The sequence below is a fragment of the Schistocerca piceifrons genome, chromosome 6 (genome assembly GCF_021461385.2).
Source record: "Schistocerca piceifrons isolate TAMUIC-IGC-003096 chromosome 6, iqSchPice1.1, whole genome shotgun sequence".
Classification (NCBI taxonomy): Eukaryota; Metazoa; Arthropoda; class Insecta; order Orthoptera; family Acrididae; genus Schistocerca; species Schistocerca piceifrons.
In genome coordinates, this window is record NC_060143.1 from 123,954,533 (window position 1) to 123,977,037 (window position 22,505).

At 40.2% G+C, this 22,505-nt stretch overlaps 2 protein-coding genes across 2 annotated transcripts in view; one reads left to right on the top strand and one right to left on the bottom strand.

The window, feature by feature from the left end:
- LOC124802640 (RNA-binding protein 42-like) overlaps nt 1-22,505 on the top strand; it is a 342,201-nt gene that overhangs the window by 126,676 nt on the left and 193,020 nt on the right. The gene's annotated exons all lie outside the window — the stretch shown is intronic.
- Nucleotides 20,912-22,505, bottom strand: part of LOC124802641 — a 42,882-nt gene continuing 41,288 nt past the window's right edge. Inside the window, exon 3 of the mRNA XM_047263544.1 lies at nt 20,912-21,234. Coding sequence (XP_047119500.1) covers nt 21,019-21,234 — 216 coding nt within the window. The 3' untranslated portion in view covers nt 20,912-21,018. The remainder of the gene's footprint in view (nt 21,235-22,505) is intronic.

Genomic DNA, 22,505 nt, shown 5'->3' on the forward strand with positions numbered 1-22,505 from the left:
AACACACTAACTTTTCATTTTAGTTATTTCATTGCATGGAATCAGTAATATCAATATGGGGAAAATATTAAAGAAGAAGATGAATGTGTTTATATATTGCTATGTTGTATGAACTAAAGGAAAGTGTAACAATGAACTAAAAAATGTTGTAAAAGCAGTATCATGAAAGTCTCCGAAGGAGCCTATAGTTGATTGAAATGGTTGTTCAGCATCCCTTTGAGGCATTTTTGTGTAATGTATTGTGTATGCATTGTCATTACTATGCCAATAGTTATGAGGTGCAGATGGTTAATGACAAAAGTGGCAATATTTTTGTGCTTGATCTTTTGAATCTGTAGTTAGTTGTATGGTACCTTAAACAAATATTGTAGTTCACTCTGGCACAGCATGCTGTCAGGTAACCAATTGAGCCTAACGAACAAAATTTGATTGTGCGGAATGCCAGGTCAGATGTGTGACTGTATTGAAGAGTTTCTAGAAAACAGAACACGGAATGTCATTCTCAAAACAAAAGAATCTTCAGATACACCCCAAGGTAGTGTTATACGACCATTAATTTTCACAGTATAAACAAATGACTTAATGACTGACGTAGGAAGTTTCATGAGGCCTTACACAGATGATGCTGTTGTATAAAGAGAAGACACAGTGCTAGAAATTACTATGTGCCTTTAAGGCACGAAACTGGTCTTCATGAAGTGCAGGGTTAATATCCACGTCCAGCAATCCAGATTTCGGTTTGCTGCAGTTCCCCTAAATTCCCTTGAGGTGATTGCTGAAAGAATTATTTAAACAAAGTTACACTTGATTTTCTTCTGAAACTGTATTCCTTCTGAATATGTGGTGTCCAAGGGACATTAAAACAGAAAACTTCCCTTCAGCTGTAAGATAAGAATTACTTATGTAGGAAATTGTGCTGATTAAACTTTAGAGCAATACACAGTTAGTGAAATGATGTAGAATGGCTATAGCTTACAACAAAATGCTGAAATTTCTTTGAGAACATGGAAAAAAGGAAGGAAGATTGGGGTTTGATATCTTGTCAACAATGTCAGTAAAGACTGTGCAGAAGCTACAGTGTGGGAAGAAAGTGAGCATATAATTGTCAGGGGAACATTCTTGTCATTTGGCTTAAGTGATTTAGGGAAATGACAGAAAACCTAAATCTGTGCACCAAGACAGAGATTTGAACCAATACCCTCTCAAATGAGAGTTCAGTGCTTCAACACTGTGATGCCTCACCTAGTAAAATGTCTTGAAATATTAAATGTTAGATTTAAAACCAGTAATCCCCCTATTATTTAAACAATGAACTGCAATGTGTAAAACAGCTTCAAACTTATGATTACTTTACACTTGAGTTAGCTTGTTAAATATTTTGACTTTAAGGCTTCTCACACACTGGTGATTTGGCAGCATTACCCACTGCGCATGCACCACTCCCAGTGACTGGTTGTGGCAATTCAGCCATGTTTGACCCTTTCACATGTGCGGTTACAGAGGGTGGGGGAAAACGGGTGCTGCATCGCCTCAGCAGGCTGTACTGCATTTGCGGTTTGTTGCACTTTGTGATTTTTGAATCATTTGTATTTTCTGTGTCAGTTTAAGAAATTTTATGTACTTTCCTGCTTCAAGAATAACTTCCAACTTGGAACTTTTTATCAGTGAAGTAGAACATTCTGCCATAAGTTTGGATTCGGAAAATGAATATTACAGCAATAAGATTGAAAAACATAATGCCTGGGAGGAGATGCGTAAAAAATTTGTACCAGAGTTGGAAAATTCAATACCTTCATTGACATCTGTATTTTCTTTTCAATAACAAAACAAAAGCAACATTTTCTCATTAGAATACATATAATAACTCACTCGTGCAAGCAGGAAGACAGCTCTCACCATAGAGCTTCAGCTGCGCAGTTCAGTTGTGTGCCTGACGATTCAGGTGTGCAACTCAGCCGCACGGTATTTGTGTATTGGAGTGACTCAACTGCACGGCTGAATCGCCCCAGTAAAGTTATTGTGTGAAAAAAGCTGAAGCATATAACTTACAGTTTAGAAAAATGTTGGAAATTGTATTAAAAGTTCGTTGGAAGTTGCTAAGTGCTATTGAAATGAAATACTGGATGAATATAGTTTGGGTAATTTGCAGTTTTTCACACATCGATATTTTTAGGTAATGTTTGTAAAAAAATTTCCGAATGGGGTTAATAGTAAAAAAGTCAGACGATTTGTCTGCTGTAAGGTACACTGCACATAAACATTTTTTTTTAACCAAAATACCTGTCTTATTGTGTGAAATCTTTAACATAAGATTACACCCATTTAATGAGTACATTATGACAGCATTTTAAATTTGGTTGATACTATGATATGAAACATTGAAAATAAAATTTTCATCACCCCTGGAAGTTATTAGATAGGCAACTTGCAACTGGAATTGTTTACCATGAGCCGTGGATGGGTCAACAATTTAGTAATTTAAGTAAGCCACCTCACATTCCTCTGACCACTTCCAGGGCACATTCTTCCTCAGTAACCGATTCAGTGCTGTGTTATTAAATGCTTGTGATGACACAAAACACCGATAGAACCCAAACAGTCCATACATAGCCCTCAAATCTTTCTTATTCTTTGGCCGATGAAACTCCTCAATGGCCCTAAGTTTTCCCCTCTCTGGTTGTATTCCTCTTTGATCAATGATATGCCCCAGAAATTTAACCTTTTCCTTCAGCCGATCTGTCTTACTAAACTTAAGTTTCATACCCCCTTTCTGCATGGCCACCAGTACTTTTTCCAATAATGCACAATGCTGCTCACACGTCTCTGTGGCTATTAATATATTGTCAACATACACAGTAAGCTGGTCCATTAGCTCAGGTCCCAACACCTGGTACATGGTTCTTACAAAGACACACACAGCAATGTTAAGACCAAATGGCAAGACGCAAAATTGTTAACAGATTCCTTTATGCTGGAATGCTGTGTATTTCCCAGATTGTTGTGCTAACCTTATATTCCAATATCCACAGGTCACATCCATGCATGAAAAAGCTTTACTCCATGGAACTTCTGGAAAAGTTCGTCTATCGATATTGGCCGATCGGTCTCTCGTTACACAATTGCATTCAATCTCCTTGCATCCATGACAAGTCACACACTTCCATTCTTCTTGGGTACTACAAACTACAGATTGATATATTCACTATTTGCTCTTTCAATTACCCGCCATGACAACATGCGGTCTAGTCTTGCACTGCTTTTCTTTGGGCTAGTGGTGTTACATAAGTCTTGGGGGCATAGACCTCACGTGGCTTAATAGTTAAACTACTCTCAAAATTCTAAACCTCACCTGGTGCATCAGAAAAGACTCCACAATTCCGTTTTAAAATTTCACTCAATTCCCTTTTCTGTAGTTCAGACAAATGCCCCAACTCTGACACCCTCTCTTGTATTTTCTCTTGAATCGTCTCAACCACACACTTACCCCAACTCAAGCTATGTATTGTTACTAATTTCACCTCGACTGCAACGCCTCCCTCTCCTATGTACTGTGCCTCCTTAGGACTATTAAATACCTCCTTGCTCTTAACAAAGGGGACCACTAGTTTTCTACCTTCCACGTGGAATCTCAACTCACAGTTTTCAAAATTTAGTTCACCTTTAAATGCATTCAGAAAATCCACGCCCACTAATAATTCTACTTTCAACCTGGGAATGAGAAGAAAAGAATGTTCTTACCATTACTCCCCCTACCTGCACTGACATCACTACTTACTGTCGAACAGCCTTTGACAGCTTTCCAGTAGCACCAAATATTTTCACTGCGGACACTAGCCACACTGCCATATCTTCTTTTTCTGGAAAACTCACAAAATGTCCTCCTGAAATTCCGGAAACTTCCGATCCGCTGTCCACTAACACTTATCACTCCTCCAACCTGCACCTCGACAATGGGCTCACTATCTATGACCATGGGAATGGCTTCCTTCTCTGCTAACAAATCGGCAGTGATCTCTTGTCAGCCAAATTCTGGAACAACTCTAACGTTTTCGGATTGAAATTTACCTACCTTCCAACCCGAAGAACCTTCAAGCAACCTGTTGTGACGCGACAGTTCGTACTTAAGCCCAACTTCTGCCCATTCAGCGCGAGATTTGAGGAGCTCAACTTGTCTGTTATTTGATCTTAAGGGTTGTCCATGTTACTTATCTCCATCAAACATGAACTCAAAAACAACGTCACTCTTGCTATTCCCTGCTGGCATCTTCCTCTAATGGTCCCGCTTTTGCATCATTAACATCCCTAGCTGTACTGCCAGATTCCACATTTACTCTTGGATGCCATAGTCCCCACACTCTTTGACTAAACGAGATGTTACTATTTTTCTTGCCCTCAGGTCTGGGTGCCGTCTCTTCAAACAATCTAGCTATTCTATAAGTCCACCCACAACCTGCGCTTAACTGCAGCTTTTTCATTGTCTCCGGTGCGCTCATGGCACTGCCGCTTGCCTGTCAGCTGTTCACATTCCCTGTGTACGGGACCCCTACCACCATTCTTTCCCCGCTCTCTCCTTCTATATGCGCTGTGTGCACATCTGCTGTCACATGTGTCCTGCCAGCACCAGCTGACTCTCCCCCCTCCAGTGCACCTTGCCGAATGTCAAGGACAACACTTACGGCCTCCTTGCTCTTTCCTTTCACTTTCTCTCCCTGCCGGCTCGGACTTGAACACCTGTTCCAATATGGGCCCTTCCTGTGAACTGCCTGCAGTCGGCCCATCACTGAGAAGATATTTAGTTTAAACTCACTCTTCCCTATGTCTGGCTGGCCGGTGTGGCCGTGCGGTTCTAGCTGCTTCAGTCTGGAACCGCGCGACTGCTACAGTCGCAGGTTCGAATCCTGCCTCGGGCATGGATGTGTGTGATGTCCTTAGGTTAGTTAGGTTTAAGTAGTTCTAAGTTCTAGGGGACTGAGGACCTCAGATGTTAAGTCCCATATTGCTCTGAGCCATTTGAACCAAGCCTACGCCGGTCTCTCACATTCTGCGCACAAATGTCTCTCCTAACAAATCTTACCAGCTGTACATCTTCTCACATCAAAGGATCCTGCAGCTGATTACCATCACGCAAATGTAAATTCTCAAGTCTGTCTAAGAAACCCACATATTTTTTGTAGCTGTCCCGTGGTGCTGCTACCAGTTCCTTCCTAACATAAAGAGGCAACATCCACTCTATCCCAGCGGCAAACAACTTGATTGGCATACCTCCATCTTCATGCTTTATGTGGCGCCACCACCAATCACGAACTGTTTCGTAGTGCCATACTCTGCTTGGTACTTCCTGCCTCCCCAAAAATCCACTAACAGTTGTTGCTGAATTTCACCAGACCAATATTCTTCTAAAAACCTTTTCATAAAATCTGTGAAATCTTTGCAGTCAGTAGTCACCTCATGAGCCCACTGAAAGGCATCACCCCTTCCCTTAAGTGACCCACTACATACGTAATTCGCTCTGGTTCTGTCCAGTACTCTGGCATTACCCCATCAAATTCCTTAAGGAATACTTTAGGATTAATGGTTCCCTGTGACTCAAAGGTACTAAACTTAAGGCACTGAATAAATGCTGCTTCTGCTGAAGTGCTCGACGAACCCTGGCCTGCCCTTGTGGCCAGTTTAGCAATTGCTTGCTCATTTTGCAATATTCTAGCATACATCTGTTGATTATGGACCTCTTGATGTTTCTCAAATGATTCATACATTGCCCGACTAGCAGCCAATGTCTGAATTGTATCCTTAACATGCAAATTAAAACTGGTATCTTGTTCAGATCTTATCTTACGATTTATATTACCCATTTCAGTATTTATTCTAGTTTCAAAATCCCCCTGTTTAACTTACAATTCAGTTGTGAAGTTGTGATATGCAGTAGCCTGCTTTGGTTACTTTATCAAAACCCTCCTTGTACACTTTAGCACATTCCTTCTTCACTTCATGCAGCTCAGTATCCACTTTACAAACGACTTGTTGTAGTTTAATATCTACTTGCTGCTCCAGTTGCAACTTACACTGAGTGAACTGCTCAATGGTGTCTTTCTTCACCTCCTCATGCAAATTCGACACTTCCAATACAATACTAGAGCTTACTTGTTCCTTACCTTGCTTAATATATTTACTGATTTCTTCCCGAAATTGCATCAATGCAAGAAGTGACAGCAAGAAGACATTTTTCTCTTTCCATGGTACTGCCAAAATCATCTGGTCTACTACTGATTCTGACCTGCCTTGAGTAGCCTCAGCCTCTTCAGAGATTGAATTACTCAAGTTTAGTGGCACCTCTTTTGTCTGTTCGGTCTCTACTTTGCTATCAACTGCCAATAAAATTCTCATTGAGTGCAGATCTGGGCTAAACACCTCTGCTCTGTCTAATTCCCTCGTCATACTACCCACAAAACCACCTCAGTATCACCCTTGGCTTTCCCTGCTATGCTACTTTTATCCTGCTCAGCCATTTTCTTTTCTAAAGTTAAAATGCTGTTCAACTGTTGGTATAGAAGTCAGTTTCTTAGCTTTCGACGACTTCTCCGACCTACTGCCCCTTTGCTGCGAGCCCTGCTTTGTTCTGCTAGTGCCATCCTCTTTGTGCGGTGCTTCTGCATTGGCTCCACCTTCACGTGGTCTGCTGTCTACTGGTCTGCTGCTTCCACTTTGCACTGACGCTGTTCCTCTTTGTGCAGCCGTTTATTGTGCCCAGCAAAGCCTGCCCGACTGCAGCTCTTGCTTATGCCACGCTCGCCCGATCCGAGGCCACTACACAGCCCTTTTCGAGTGGTACTGTCTCCATGTACTAAGCACACAAGCAAAACCACTGTGCCGCCCTGCTGCTGCAATTACTTACAGTGCAATATCCTACTATAACGCTTATCCTTTTGCATAAATTACTTTGTACTACTCCATGATACATCTCCGTTTACTCGTTTACCAGCCAATCGCACCATTTTGAAATATTCCCTAGGCCGATATACTACTTTGTGACGTCCCCTCTGAGGAATGACAAACCCAACTTGTAATGTACTGGACCCCTTGGACAGTCTAGTATGGTAAGCAGTAGATTTACAGGGGTGCGTGGCAGGTCCTCTTTGTGACTTACCTGTGCGGTGGCAGCGTAGTCAGCCTCTGCACTTTCTCGACGTGTAATCTTACCTGCAGTTCAGCCGCTTGTACATTACTCAGCACCCTGTGGATTCTGGACTTCGTAGATATGTAGAACTGAGGGTTTGGAGAGGAATTCTGGTGTGACTAAATAATGCAACGCACCTCCGATAAAAGCAATTATATTGGCCTCAAAATCCTCTGACACACTTTATGACAAACAAGTTGCAAAATCGTGGTTTTCATGCCAGTATCCAGCCAAATAGCGATCAGACGTTATGCCCCTCTAAGTGGGTTTAAGACCACTGTCGGATACCGATTGCATTTTGTCTCAATCAGGCTAATCCCAGTTGTGATCATATTAATATAAATCACACAGCTGCCACTCGGGTCTTTTAGTGCACGAGGCCCGGATCTTGTATTACCGGATGCCACGGAACACGGTCTTTACTTACACTTGATACCCCACATTAATATAACCATGATCATAACCAATTGGCCATAATGATCATTATCAGAAAACAGAAACAGAATTTGCAACAGCAGGAGCGAGCAGAGCAGCAGACTTACCGTGTTCAATGACTGTCGTGTTGTGGCATGCACTAAGCTTTGCTCAATTAGCTATTGGCATCTGTACCTACGTAATAGTCACGTATTAAGATAAACATTCATACACAGTTAAAATAACTTCACCTCCTACGTGAAAGTTACTTTGTCACTGTCTTGGGCCATTTAAGTCAAACAGCAAAGCTTCGTTGGAAATCTTGCGGGAGCCCAACTGCCGGTCATCCGTACTGCTCCCTGGTCTAACTGCTAGTCCTGAGCAATGGTGAGCTGTGCGCTCCTTCTCCCCCACTAAACTGCTTGTGATGTCAGCCACCATCTCTGCCCTTAAAACAAATACATTTTACTTTACATTTTTCCCTATTGCTTTCTGCACAAATATGCTTTTGATTTTCACTCTTCTGCAAATTTTACTCTGGCCTTCTGCTCTAATTTAAAGTTTTTACCAACGAACTGTTTTTTTACCCTTCAGCAGCCTGTGGTCGGTCCAGTCCACCTTTTCCATCCCCAAGGGGTGCCTGCCTATGGATGCTGCTTCATATTTCTAAGCTACCCCTGGCTTTTCTGTGTCCTTCTGCCTTCATGTTCTTGCAAGTCACCGTGCTGGCCTACTGCGACCGACTCGGCTCTTATCGTAACCCTTCGGCAAGCTACCTCCGCTCTGGCCGTCCGCCCGTCTGCCATCCTGCTGCATTCTAATTGGTGCTCTTTTAATTAAAAAGGCTCAAAACTATTCCTTTCCTGAAGCGTGGTCATTTGTGCACAGCACATTGCCACGTTACAAGAGTTGTGGCTGTTTGGTGAGAAGGAAAAAAATTTTTAGGCACTGTGTCACATAGTGAGTCCTGACATGACAGCAGCTGACAGAATTTCACACTTTATGGAAGGCGTTGCAGAAGACCTGTTACCTACCTTTTCTGGTAGAGGCTGTCACAATGACAGAAGAGTTCACCAAGTAGTGACAGAAAATTGAGGAAAGGCAACAGAAAAGAGTCGGATGAAGAAAGTGTGACCAACTGCCAGATGTTGGCATTTCTAGAGCTTGCCTCTCTCATATGCCAGGTGGTAACAGAAGAGGTGCAGCAGTGAAAGACAGCCAGAAATGTCAGACCAAGTACACAAAAGAGAGCACAATTACAAGAATGACCTGATGCATAAGAAGATAATAGGGAAGGTCAAAGAGGAGGTGTAACGATATTTGGCACCAATTTTCACCAAACACTAAAGTATTACTTAGGACAGTATCATATCCTTTGTTGCTTGTTGATCATCACATATGAAGATGAGAATTATGACCCCTTCATCAAGAAGACGGAGATGTCATTCGTGTCCTGCTGCAGTCCGAAGGCTGAGGTTGATGATGAGAGGTTCAAGGAAACTGAAGACCCACTTGATGATCAGAAAGATTTGATGGGAGGGGCTACCTTTAATGCTAATTATAATGAAGAGGGTGTAACAACATGACCAGCATGCGAGGATCTATGTGCACTGCCGTATGGAGAACTGTTGACAAGATCTAGACCCAGCATGCTGCAGTCTGGCCCAGTGAGAAACTCTGCAGCAGTGGGTTACTGTTTCTCAAGGATAGGAAGCAGTTAGTGTTTCAGGCTTGTGTGCTATTGGTCGCCAGTTCAAACATGACCACCGGCAATTATTTGTTGTTTCCTATTTGTCATTTCTGGAAAGTTCTTGAAATATTTGTCTTGTGATGTTTGTATATGTGGAACATTTGATGGTTGAATAAAAACTAACATTCTGATATATTTGATGTTTGTATAAATAACAGCACTGTTCACACAGGAGGTCATTATTGTTGTGGCTGTATGTTGGTGTCAGTAATAAACATACTTTCAGTTCCAAGTGTTGTAGCTCATTGACACCCTTGACTTTGGAGTTGGTCTCAAAAGTGATTTCGACACGAGGGTATTCTAGGAAGAGTTGCATGAGTGACTTGTTAGCAGTTTCCTTTGTAGATCGATTGCACCTTTTCAGTGTCCTACCAGTGAGCTGAAGTCTGTCACTTGTTTTACCTATGGCTGAATCTGTGTGATCATTCCATTTCTTACATCCATGAATAGTTACAGTGTAGTATTTGTACAAGTGGAATAATTCCATCTGTGACTCATTCATTGCAGTCATGTTGCAGTACACATTTGAAGTGCACAATTTTATACCTCTGAACATTTTAAGTGGTATGTCACTCTTAGTACCACTACGAAATCTTATTAAGACCCAAAAGAATATTTGTGCAGCTTTTTTCATACTTTAGCATGTGTCAGTAATGCACCATCCAAGATAACATGCTACTTTCTCCCTATCAAGAAATCCTCAATTCAGTTACAAGTTTGTTTTGATACCCTACATGATAAATGGAAATGGAAATGTCGTGTGGCTAGGGCCTCCCGTCGGGTAGATCGTTCGCCTGGTGCAGGTCTTTCGATTTGACGCCACTTCGGCGACCTGCGCGTCGATGGGGATGAAATGATGATGATTAGGACAACACAACACCCAGTCCCTGAGCGGAGAAAATTTCCGACCCAGCCGGGAATCGAACCCGGGCCCTTAGGATTGACAGTCTGTCACGCTGACCACTCAGCTACCAGGGCGGACGCCCTACATGATTATACTTCTGTTAATAAGGTTTGATGTGTTACTGTGTCAGATGTCTTCTGGAGTTTCACAGTTAGAATATTATATTCTGCTTTGATGGTTGACTTTTGTTTTATTAGTGTATCCTCTGTATCATGACTGAGTACGATAAAATAGCACACCATATAGAAATAAAGGAGGAGATCAAGCTTTATAATCATGTATGTAGGGAAATCTTAACAACATTTTGGGTCAGACAGCTAAAGAATGAAAAATTTAATAATGAATGTCAACAAGATTTGATACACAGAGAATCATATACGTACCAGTTGCTAAACCAAAGAGCAAGTACAGTATTTCTTACAGACAAACAGAGTTGATACATGATTATTATTGTGACCTTGTGTCCACAGTGGCAGTTGAGTAATATCTTGGTTATGGCATCTTTGCAGCTTCAGTTACTGTTTTTCTTTAATCCAAGCCTAACCAGTGGTTAATTTATTCATCTTTTACATAATGTCAGAGAGAACACAAGTAAGTGAAATAAGGTGACAGTAAATTGCTTATGATGTTTTAGAATAAAGCAATATAAAACTAACATTATAATTAAGAAGTAATTTGGAAAATTTGATTTTCAAATTCACTTATCTCATTGTCACTTTCATAGCTTTTTTTTTTCAGTCTACCAACAAAGGGTAGTGTCTGAACTTCAGTATTCCATGCTAAGTATTCCCTTCCTCACACGTCTTGTACTTCATTCCGAACATCTGTTTTGATACAGATTCTTCTGTTTTTCATATGTTTTCTGTTCAGTACAGTACATGTTTTTTGTCAGTCACTGCTGGACAGCCTTTCTGACATAATTGTCATTACTGTGCCACCAACTACCTAAATGTTTTTCCGAGGGCAAGAACAAGTAGGAATCATCTACATCTACATCTACATCCATACTCCGCAAGCCACCTGACAGTGTGTGGCGGAGGGTACCTTGAGTACCTCTATCGGTTCTCCCTTCTATTCCAGTCTCGTATTGTTCATGGAAAGAAGGATTGTGGGTGTGATCAAGTTGATGTGATTAGGTGTTATGTTCATTGAGCTGCATGTGGAGGGAAATTGTCATGGAGAAAAAATATCCCCTTACTGAGCTTGCCATGTCTTGTTTTGGATTGTTCAGCATAGTTTAATTAAGGTTTCACAGTGCGTCTCAAAATTGACTTTGTTACTGTGAGGCAAAAAGTCCACTTGTAACCATGTACAAGTGTTTTTGAGGAGCATTTGTCTGCTTGAACTTCACTTTCCTTGATAATGTTGAATGCCCTCTTTCCATGGATATTGTAACATGAGCCAGCCATGTTTTGCTTTCAGGGACAGTTTTGTTTAAAAATTTGTCACCTTTGTTATTGCACTGCTAAAGGAAGTTAGAAGCATTGGTTAATCATTTGGTTTTGTTGACCTCGGTTCACATTTTTGGCACCCAACATAAGCCCAACTTCCGGCCCCCCTCCCTTCTCTGTTCTTCTCGCCCACAATCAACTTTTTTCATCAAGACTTCAGTAGTACTCACTTTGCCTTCTTCGTTAGTGTTGTACTGACATCTATAGCCACTCCGACCCATTCTTTTTACCATGCCATCTTTCATAGTATTCTAACCATAAATGTAACTAATCTGCCAATGACTTGAACTTGTTTTCACATTTTTTGTATGCAGATAACTAGTCACAGCTTGTATTTCACTTTTGATGAGAATTTAAAATTATTGAGGCATTTTAAATGAGTACAAACGTAAACATGTGAATACTTCCGTTGTGGCATATGTGGTTAGCTAATAGAGGCAGGCACTCACATGCAAACATCATCAACCACAGTGCTTGGCTTATTAGGAGGAACCATACCATTGTTTGCAGGGAATGATTTATGAAGGCCCAAATCAGAATTGCTAACGCACACAGTGTTCATGTAATGATGCATTGTTGATATTTCTGTGGTTTCTGTAAGGAAATCGCTGACTTTATCTTCTATTAAAAGCTATGATTTGGCTCACAAACTACATCTATATGTAGGTGCATACTCCGTAAGCAACCGTATGGTGTGTGGTGGAGGGTACACTCTATCACTACTAAGCATTTCCTTTCCTGTTCCACTCAAAAATAGAATGAGGGGAAAAAGACTATCCATATGCCTCTGTACGTGCCCTAATTTCTATCTTATCTTTGTGGTCCTTATACAATATGTACATTCACAGCAGTATAATTGGTCTACAGTAAACTTCAAATACCTGTTCTTTAAATGTTCTCAAGTGTTTTGCAAAAATAACATGATCTTCCCTCCAGGGATTCCCATCTCTATAATACTTGCATGTTGATCGAACCTGTTGGTGTCAAAACTAGCAGTTTGCTTCTGAATTGCATCGATGTCTTCGTTTAATTAAACTACCCATTGAGTAGATGAGTTCACAGAAACCCTGGGTGAATAGTGCTTCGTTTTAACTGTGGTATAGCTACACCAGCAAATGCTCTCATCACACACTCAGTGTTTGTGTCTGCAGCTCACAAGGATTGAGACTCTAACCAATTGATACTGTACAGGGTGTCCATAAGTAAAATTCCAGTTTCAAAATGCTGCAGTAAGAGAACTACTGCTCAGAATGATATCAGATTTGAACAGTGTGTTATTGATGCAGGGAGAAAGTTCGTGATTGTCTCCATGAAGGATCATATGCTGCTAGTAAAGCTCTTTTACAAGAAAGGAGGCTGTGCACCAGTAGCTCTGCAGGAGTTCTGGACATTCAAAGGTATGAAAAAAGGCATTGGTCTGATGTCTGCTGAGGATCTCTAGGAAATAGTTACAAAATACAAAAAGACAGGTTTTCTTGAAGTGCAGCGTGGCAGAGGAAAGAAAGCAGTTGATCCGACGTCTGTCGAAAGTGAGGTGACTGCATTGCAGGATAGGTCAAATGGTGGTGTGCCAACATGCAGTGCATGGGGAATTGCCCGAACTTTGAACATGCCTGTGAGCTTTGTGCTAAAAATCCTACAAAACGTCCTGCACTGCTATCCATACAGAATTACCCATGTTCAGGAGTTGCGTCCTGCTGATCTGCCAGCAAGACAAGTGTTCACTCTGGAATTCCTTTCTTTCGTGGAAGTGAGCAATGAATGACCATGAAACATTTTGTGAACAGATGAAGCCCATTTCCACTCCCAAGGACATGTCCACCATACATAGAATTGCAGAATATGGGCAGCAGAAAATCTGCACACACATCAACTGTTACCACTTCATTCTGCAAATGTGACTGTATGGCACGGGTTGATGGCATTGTTTATTGTAGGATTCCTAGGATTTGACCCCCCCCCCCCCCCCCCTTCCTCCCCCAAAGGGATGAGTCCTGTGGGTCCTGTTACCTGTACTGTCACCGGTACACCCTATAAGAGTCTTTGCACACCAATATCATTCCAACCCTTCAGCAGCGTGTGGATGTGTGGATAGGATAATTTTTGTGCAAAATGGCACTCCTACACTCTTTACATAGCCAGTGAATTGGCTACTGCAGAGATATTTCAGAAATTATCGGCCTTCATTTCCCTGCAGCCTGGCAATTCACATCACCCAATTTTAATCCATGTGACTTCTGGCTGTTGAGTTATTTGAAAGATATTGTGTTCCGTGCTGCAATTATGAATGTAACTGAATTGAAGGCATGAATTGCACAATACATTCTGAACATGACCCCCCGAGACACTCAGATCAGCTGTGGAACATGCTGTTTCTCGATTTCAGCTTGTGGCAGAAAACAGTGGACAGCATGTTGAACATGTGCGCCAGTCTTGCAACAGTTATAAATCAATGTTGCAAGATTTTAAACATGGCTGCAGCAGCAACTGTCAAAATTCTTCACAACAAAGGATGGCAGCCAAAAACAGTTGCAGGATAGAATTTTTTTATTAAAATTCTTGACCAAGGTTTCGGTACATATAAATATACCTTCATCAGAAGCACATTTCCTGAATAGAAAGACACATTCATTAGAAAAGCCATATCAACGAAAGTGAGAAACAGAAGCTTAAATAACGGTGAAATTGCTAAAGTAATACAGGCACACAATCTTTAGTACTTACTAAAATTACATCATGCACTGGAGAATAATGAAACAATTATGCCAAAAGGCGTCGTCAGTAATTAAAATATCATCTCCATTTGTACAACATTACACATTTTAAAAATCAATGTTGTTTGGTTTTTTTATGCAGTTTTTGGCCCCTGGACATTAAAAACTAATGCCATTTTGCTTTTCTGTGATTTTTGGTCTCAGGACAATTAAAAAGTGATTTCTCACATTTAATGCAGCATGACCTTGCCATGGTGGGTGAGCTTACCTAAGTAGCAGTGCCACAACTGTTGACTGCTGAACTTTTACAGTCATGCACACTGAACAGTATGGATGGTGTAATGTGTGACTCAAACCATATCCATCATATTTTGATTCATCTGTCATTTGTAGCTGACGCCATTTATGTTAAGATACTTAAAGCGCTATCTTTTGCTCAGATTTTTGTTAAACTTTTTCTTCCGCAACGTTTCCCCCTGCGTCAATAATATGAAGGGTGATCAGTAAGTAATGCAACAGGTGTTTTCTCTCTCTCTCTCTCTCTCTCTGCCAATTTCGATTGTAGACATCGTGGAATATTCCCATTTCAGCTGCTTTAGTTTTATGAAGTTCCAATAGATGATGGCACTATACATAGCCTTCAAAATGGTATCTGTCATTGAGAACTGTCATTGAGTTTCTTTCGGCAGAAAACCAGAGCATCTCATATATTTACAGGTGCTTGCAGGATGTCTATGGAGACCTTCACGAAACTTTATTGGACTGTTCTTCCACATCCACCCAACAGCTTGAATCTCGCACCTTCTGATTGCCATCTGTTGTGCCCAATGAAGGATTCCCTCAGTACATGGGTGATGGGGAGGTCATTAATGTGCAAGAAGTTGGCTCCAACATCAACCAATAGAGTGGTACCATGTGGGCATACAGGCCCTCCCACTAAGGTGGCGTAAGGCAGTCGCATTGAATGAAGATTACATTGAAAAATAGGGTTTTGTAGCCAAAAGAGTGGGGATTAATATGGTGCATTGGAAACCTGAGTAAAACCAAACTGATTTCAGGAAAAAAGTGTTGCATTACTTATTGAACATTCCTCATACACTATTCAAATTTGACATATTTTGAATAGTGGTTGTCTTTATACAGTGTTTTTAAATTGGAACTGTAATTATGGACACCCTGTATATGATGCAAAACAGACAACACAAGTACTGTATCAACAAATGTTATTAGTTTTGCTGCATAAAACATCCCACATAAGTTTTTAATGTAACCAACAGCCTTCAGTTCTTGTCAAACTTGCTGAAAATCTATTTTAGAAAGTGTGCATGCTTCCCTGACCAGTAATTTAAGATGTGCTCCCAACATAAAGATTATTCCTTTGTCTTATGTTTACTGGATGGATTCTCATCTTTTTATACAAATTCGTGTTATCAACCACAGATCCCATAAGTGAGTATGTTGTTTTGTTCTCATTGTAATAGTAAATAAAGTTTTGAATAGAAATCAACTGTGTATTGGGGAGATGAATGTATAGCCCATGGAAAACTCAACAATGAGTCTAAAAAGACTAGTGAGCTATGACCACACAGATGTCTCACATTTGAACTAAAAGTATTATTTCTGAATGGATTCCCATAGTATGAACAAAGGCATCCTGTACAGTGAAACCTCTTTATAACGACCCTCCATAAAATGTTTTCCTCTATGTTATGTCCATTTCTTTCGGTCTCGACTAAAAGCTCATTTACACAATGTTAAATTTTCCTCTTTACTGCGTTTCCTCTATATTACAATTTCCTCCATGTAACGCTCATATTTTTGGAACCCTGGTCAATTATTTACCTCTTTATAATGTTTAAGTTAAAGAACGTTTCTGTTATAAAAAAGTGGAGGCATCTCCTGGTGTGAGTTGCATGGAGCTAGTGAAGCAATTTAAACTGGCCCCCTCAACACTCAACACTATTGTGATAAACAGATCGTCAGTAATGGAAGGGTTTGAGAATTGTGGAAATTTGAAACGTATGAGTTTGAAACCATCGACTTACGACGAAATGGAGGAAGTTTTATTAACTTGGTTTCAGCAAGCACGTGCTGCAAACATTCCTGTAAACGGAACTATTTTGAAGGAGAAGGCGCTTCAAATATCACTGCAGTTATGAATGGAAAATTTTAAGGCATCCAATGGATGGATTGATAAATTTCGATGGCGTTATGGTGTTGTATACAAAGCGGAATGTGGAGAAAGTAAAAGTATGGATGAAACAAACTGTAGCTTAGTGGATGCAGACTCTCCCTAATCTGATACATGGCTACAAACTGCATGATATTTATAACGCTGACGAAACCGGCATGTTTTTCAATTTAATGGCGGATAAGACATTTATTTTTTGTGGGGAAAATTGCCATGGCAGTAACAAGAGCAAGGAATGTCTTGCCGTTTTGTTGCATACAAACGCTGATGGCAGTGAAAAACTGAAACCTTTGGTTATCGGGAAGTTAAAAAATCAGAGGTGCTTCAAAAACATTTCCATGTTTCCGTGCAAATATACAGACTATGCCAAGGCATGGATGACAAGTAATATATTTTTACGTTTTCTCAGAGAATTTGACACCAAAATGGGGAGTGCTGCAAGAAAAGTGCTGCTGTTTGTGGATAGATGTGCGGCACATCCACCAGATGTATCCTTTCTGAGAAATGTGAAAGTAATTTTCCTGCCACCCAACTGCACCAGCCATCTGCAACCTTTGGACTTGGGAATAATATATGCCCTTAAGGCTAAATATAGGACAGCCCTTGTAAAAAAGGCCTTGAATTTGATGGACCAAAGAAAATCAGGAAACCAGCAGAGCTCACAACTGAAGCTGAATATTTTACAGGCAAGGAATTTAATTATATACCCGTGGAGGGAAGTCAGCGCTGAAACTATTAAAAACTGTTTCACAAAAGCGAGATTCTGTGAGAATGAGTTGGCAGCTCCTGTGGAAGGTGTTACAAGCGATATGCAAGAGATTCAGGAAATAATAGGCAATGATTCTGTCACTTTTGAGGACTTTGTGGCTGTGGATGACAATGTGGCAACCACAGGAGTACGAAGTATTGAGGAGCTGACTGCAGGGAGAAGCTTGGAGAATAGTAGTGGAAGTGAAAGTGACAGTGACAAGGAAGATGACCCTGTGCCCTCATATACTGAGGCAGCTGAAGCCCTTGAAACATTCAGGAGATATACAATGGCCCATAGACTTGAGGATAGAACAGTAGTTCAACTTGCTCATTTGGAGCAAGAAAAGATTGCCATAGAGTCTAGGAGAAATACGAAACAAACATGCTTGCTTGAATATTTTAAAAAATTATAGGTATGTGATTTTCAGATTGCATAGGTTCCTAGAGTTTTGTGCAAATTTTAAGTTCCATTTCATAATTTAATTATTAAAGTAATTTTTTGTAACTAATTCTTTTTTAATCTGTACCATTTACTGTGTTTTTATGCAATATGTTCAGTATATCCTAAACAAAATTTGGCTTATATTTTATAATTGGGTTAACTGGAGAATGGGATACCACCTGTCAGCTTTGGACAATGATGTCATATCTTAAGAATCTGCTATAACTTTTTACAGTACTAAGTCATCCACTTACTTTCACCCATCCACCTACCAGGCCTCATGTTTTAATTACAAAAAACTAATCATTTGATACATTGATCATTTGCAGTGAATGTCATATTACAGTGTTGTGAAAATTTAAAATGTCATCTATGGCACTATTTGTCACAGCTGATTAGTGGTATCCCGATCTTCAGTAATGCCCTATAATTATTATTTGGAAGCCTTCCTCTTTATAGTGTTTTCCTCTATACAGTGTTCAGAATTTGTGGTCCCTTGAAAAATGTTATAGAGAGGTTTCACTATATTTAGCACAGTCTTTAGGGATGTGTAGTCTAGCTTTCATGTGAAGTATAAGTGGAGCGACAGTGTTGGTTACACATGTTCACTCACTGCAACTAAATTAGGGTTAATACAACGCATTACTCTAGGGACAGTGACATAAGTGAATTTTACTGTAGACAGTACTTACATACTTACACTGATGGAAAAAAATTCCATCGCCAAGAAATAATTAATGTAGAGTAATGAAATTTCAGGATTACATTTACCTCGCTAACATGTTTGAGTGATTAATGTAGCAAGATCACTGGGTAATGTAGGCACAAGAAAAGTCATTGAAAATATGAAATTCTGGTACGTGAATAACCAATGTAGCTGACAGAATGTTGAACGCAAGCATGCAAACATGCATGTGTTGTGTTGCACAGGTGCCAGATGTCAGTTTTGGGATGGTTAATGCTAGTTGTGGATGACACTGAAATTGTCGTCCGATCTCCCAACTTGGTCACTTATAGAGACATCTGTTGATCGAGCAGGCCAAAGCGCTGTTGATATTCGTAGAGCATGTTGTGATACAACAGCAAGCAATGTCCAGTTGGAAAACACTCCCTGGAAAGGTGTTCTTGAATGATAGCACAACAGATCGAATTACCAGACTGATGTACACATCTGCAGTCGGTGTATGTGGAATAACCATAAGAGTGCTACAGCTGTTATACAAAATCGCATGCCATGTCATAACTCCAGGTGTATGTTCAATCTGTTGAGGCCACAGTTGGCTTGGCTGCAGGTGCTTATCTGGCTTACTGCTAACCAATACAAGGCTATTACTGGCTGCCAGGCAGAACTGGCTTTCATCAGAAAACACAACAGAACTTCACTCTGCCCTCCAATGAGCTCTCACTTCACAACAGTGATGTCAGAAACAGTGTTGGATTGGGGTTAGCGGAATGCATGCTACAGGGCGTGTGGCTCGGAGCTGTCCTTGATGTAACCAATTTGTAACAATTTGTTGTGTCACTGTTGAGCCAGGTGCTGCTCGAATCGCTGCTACAGACATAGACCCCAGTACAATGCACCACAGCCATAATGCTGAACTCGGTTGTCTTCCCTCACCATAGTGCCACATGGTCATCTGGAGCTTTATCTTTTTGCAACAGTACATTCCTGTGACCAATGCTGCCAGCAGTCATGTACAGTGTCTACATTCACGCCAAGTCTTCATGCAATATTGCAGAAGGAACATCAAGCTCCTCGTAGTCTTATTACACGACCTCTTTCAAACTCAGTGAGTTATTGGTACATACCTTCCTCTCTTAAAGGAATTCTTGACTAACATCAACTCACTATGAGCAATCTCAAAGGTAGCTAACACTCATGACAGTTACAGCGCATATTTAAACCAAACTTCATTTGCATTCTCATAGTGGCACTACTAGCACTAGTCATATGCAACTGTTGCTAAATTTGAACAGACCTCATCTTTCAGATGTAGAAACATGCCTACAAAATTTCTTCATTTATCTTGCACAGATCCCTTTGGTGTTGGGACTTTTTTTCCGCCAGTGTACATTGTTTTCTTCGTTTCCTTAGTTTAGGTGTGAGGAAAACGAATGTTCAAAGAATGTTGCAGAAATTTGTTTCAGATACATAGTAAGAATCTACATAAATTAGTTCTCTGGTATAGCCAGGACATTACATACCATACTCTGTATTTCTCTGGAATGTGGAAGGTTTCTCTAATCACTAGTAAAATGACATGTTGGTAAAAGCATATGCGGGTTAACCAAAGCTGGCTGATACGGGCTATTTAAACCCTTTTCAAGTTTGTAAGTGTGAAGGTTAAACTATTTGCCACGGTGAAGCTTTCCATCATGGTACACAATTTTTTGTTCCCCTGGAGGACCTTGAGGTAAGCGATTTTTACAGTGTGCCATAGTTGTTGTTCAACAACAACTAAACAATTTAAACTTTTGGACTAGAAGGTCCTCCTTCTGAAAAAGCAAACACACACACACACACACACACACACACACACACACACACACCTACAGTCTCCGGCTGCTGAGGCCAATCTACACTGGAAGTATGACTTTTTTGTCTGAAAGCTTAAATGTTTGGTTGTCTTTCTTCACATCGTGCCTGTCTGCAGCTCAGTGGCTGTGGTGAGTAGCAAAATATGCTTTTCATATTGTTGCTGTTCCATCCTAGACCTTCCTTTGTTTGAGTGTTACCCTTTTTGGTGTGCCATGTTTATGTAGGCCAGTTCATTTTCTGTGTTTTAATAGTGATCTCGTGTGTGCTTTTATCAATCATGGACACTGGTATGTGAATTGTGTAATGCTTCTTATCCCTTACAAACCAACATGGAGCCAATTTTTACAGACTTTGAATAATTTATCATTTTCCTGTGGGTAAGGCAATATTAGGAGGTTAATTTTCTCTTTACGTAGGTGTGAATTTGGTCACAGAAATAGTCCATTCATTACACATTGTATTTCATAACAGCAATCATAGTACCAGTAACTACACTTTATTGTGAAAGCACCTAAGGTAAGCAGGGATACTGTTTATTGACTCACTTCTCTATGTGATTTTATTACATGTATTTCAGTGAATAAGTTGACAAACTTGCCAAAAATTGATTGTATTAGTTAAATAAGTTCATTCACATACACTGGAGCTTTTGAGTATAGAGTGGAATAGAGTGGATGAAAATTCCAGTTTTATTTTCCAAGTGGGCCCCAACCATAAGATACGAACAGCTGAGGTATGACAGAATAGTGCTTGCGGGATAGTGGTTGCTGTAGGAGCTCCCTAGCATTACGCAGCTCCATCGCACGGTAGGCAGCTGTTTGAGGTAGGCCGGCATCTTGTTCAGCAATTTCTGGGATATCAGTTTCATCGTCCTCTTCCTCTGCTCCATTGGGAAATGTAAGTGCCTGTAGACATTAAAATTTTGTGGGCTTTAATAATAGTTAGCTTTATAGCAAACATACATTGGTGAGTAGTTATTGTGAATATGGATTAGATTTGGATGTTTAGTCACTCTTAATGTAAGTACAGTGCTAGGGAATGAATGTGCATATTATTGAATATTGTGTAAATAAGACTGGATTTCTGTATTCGTGTTATTCCTGATATTGTTGAAATTAATTTCTTATTAGCCTATGGTGATTGAATAAAAAGACACCAAATGCCATTTGAGTGACATTTTGTTAAACAGCCATTTCATTTAACCTGATACAGTGGAGCTATGTGAACCTTTGTGTCTTTCAGTTATGTCAATTTTTGCAGTGAGAACAAATTTCTGTTGGAATATAAAAAGGTCAGATTTCTGTTGATCTCAGCAGCTTTCTTGCTATGAATATCTGTTCGTAATCATAAGAAACTACAGAATAACCTTTACATGCAATTTTTCTTCTTTGTTTGTTTCACATGCCAAAGAACCAAAATGATCTTTTCCAGTGCTTATGACACCTGTTCAACATAGTCATGCAGTTTTTAGTGTATTTGTTTCTTTTGGCATTTCAGACTTAATTACATTTTAGAATTTTGCTCCTACCTGATTATGAGTCACTACCAGGCTTTTTTTCACTGTTGTAGTTTCAGTTATTTGATATATTCTGCAATAAAATAACATAATAGTGTGTATTGCATGAAATACATGTTAGGTGTTTTAGAATCCTGTATCCCTAACATAATATTGTGTGTTGGATGAAATATGCCGGTCATTTCGTTTTGAAACCTTACATTCTTCAGTGGGCACAGTTTCTAGTTATCACCCAGCCACTATCCGAAAGTCTAAGAATGTGGAGGAAAAATAAATTTTTACACTTCATGGATCTGCAGTTTCATCTACGTGATCTACTACAATTCACCAACCTTTGTTGCAACACCCCGGTGCCTAAAATTTGGATCCAATGGGCTACTGTTGATTCCAAATGCTGGTGAATTCAGAATTTGTATTGCATATTGTGTTATGCATATAATGGGGGAAGCAGCTGCGGAATTTCATTGCCAACTCATTACTATTGAGTTTAGAAGGATTATAGGGGTAATGCAGGAGTAGGTTCAATAATGAATAGGAAAATAGGAATGTGGGTAAGCTACTACAAACAGCATAGTGAACGCATTATTGTGACCAAGATAGATACAAAGCCCACGCCTACCACAGTAGTACAAGTTTATATGCCAACTAGCTCTGCAAATG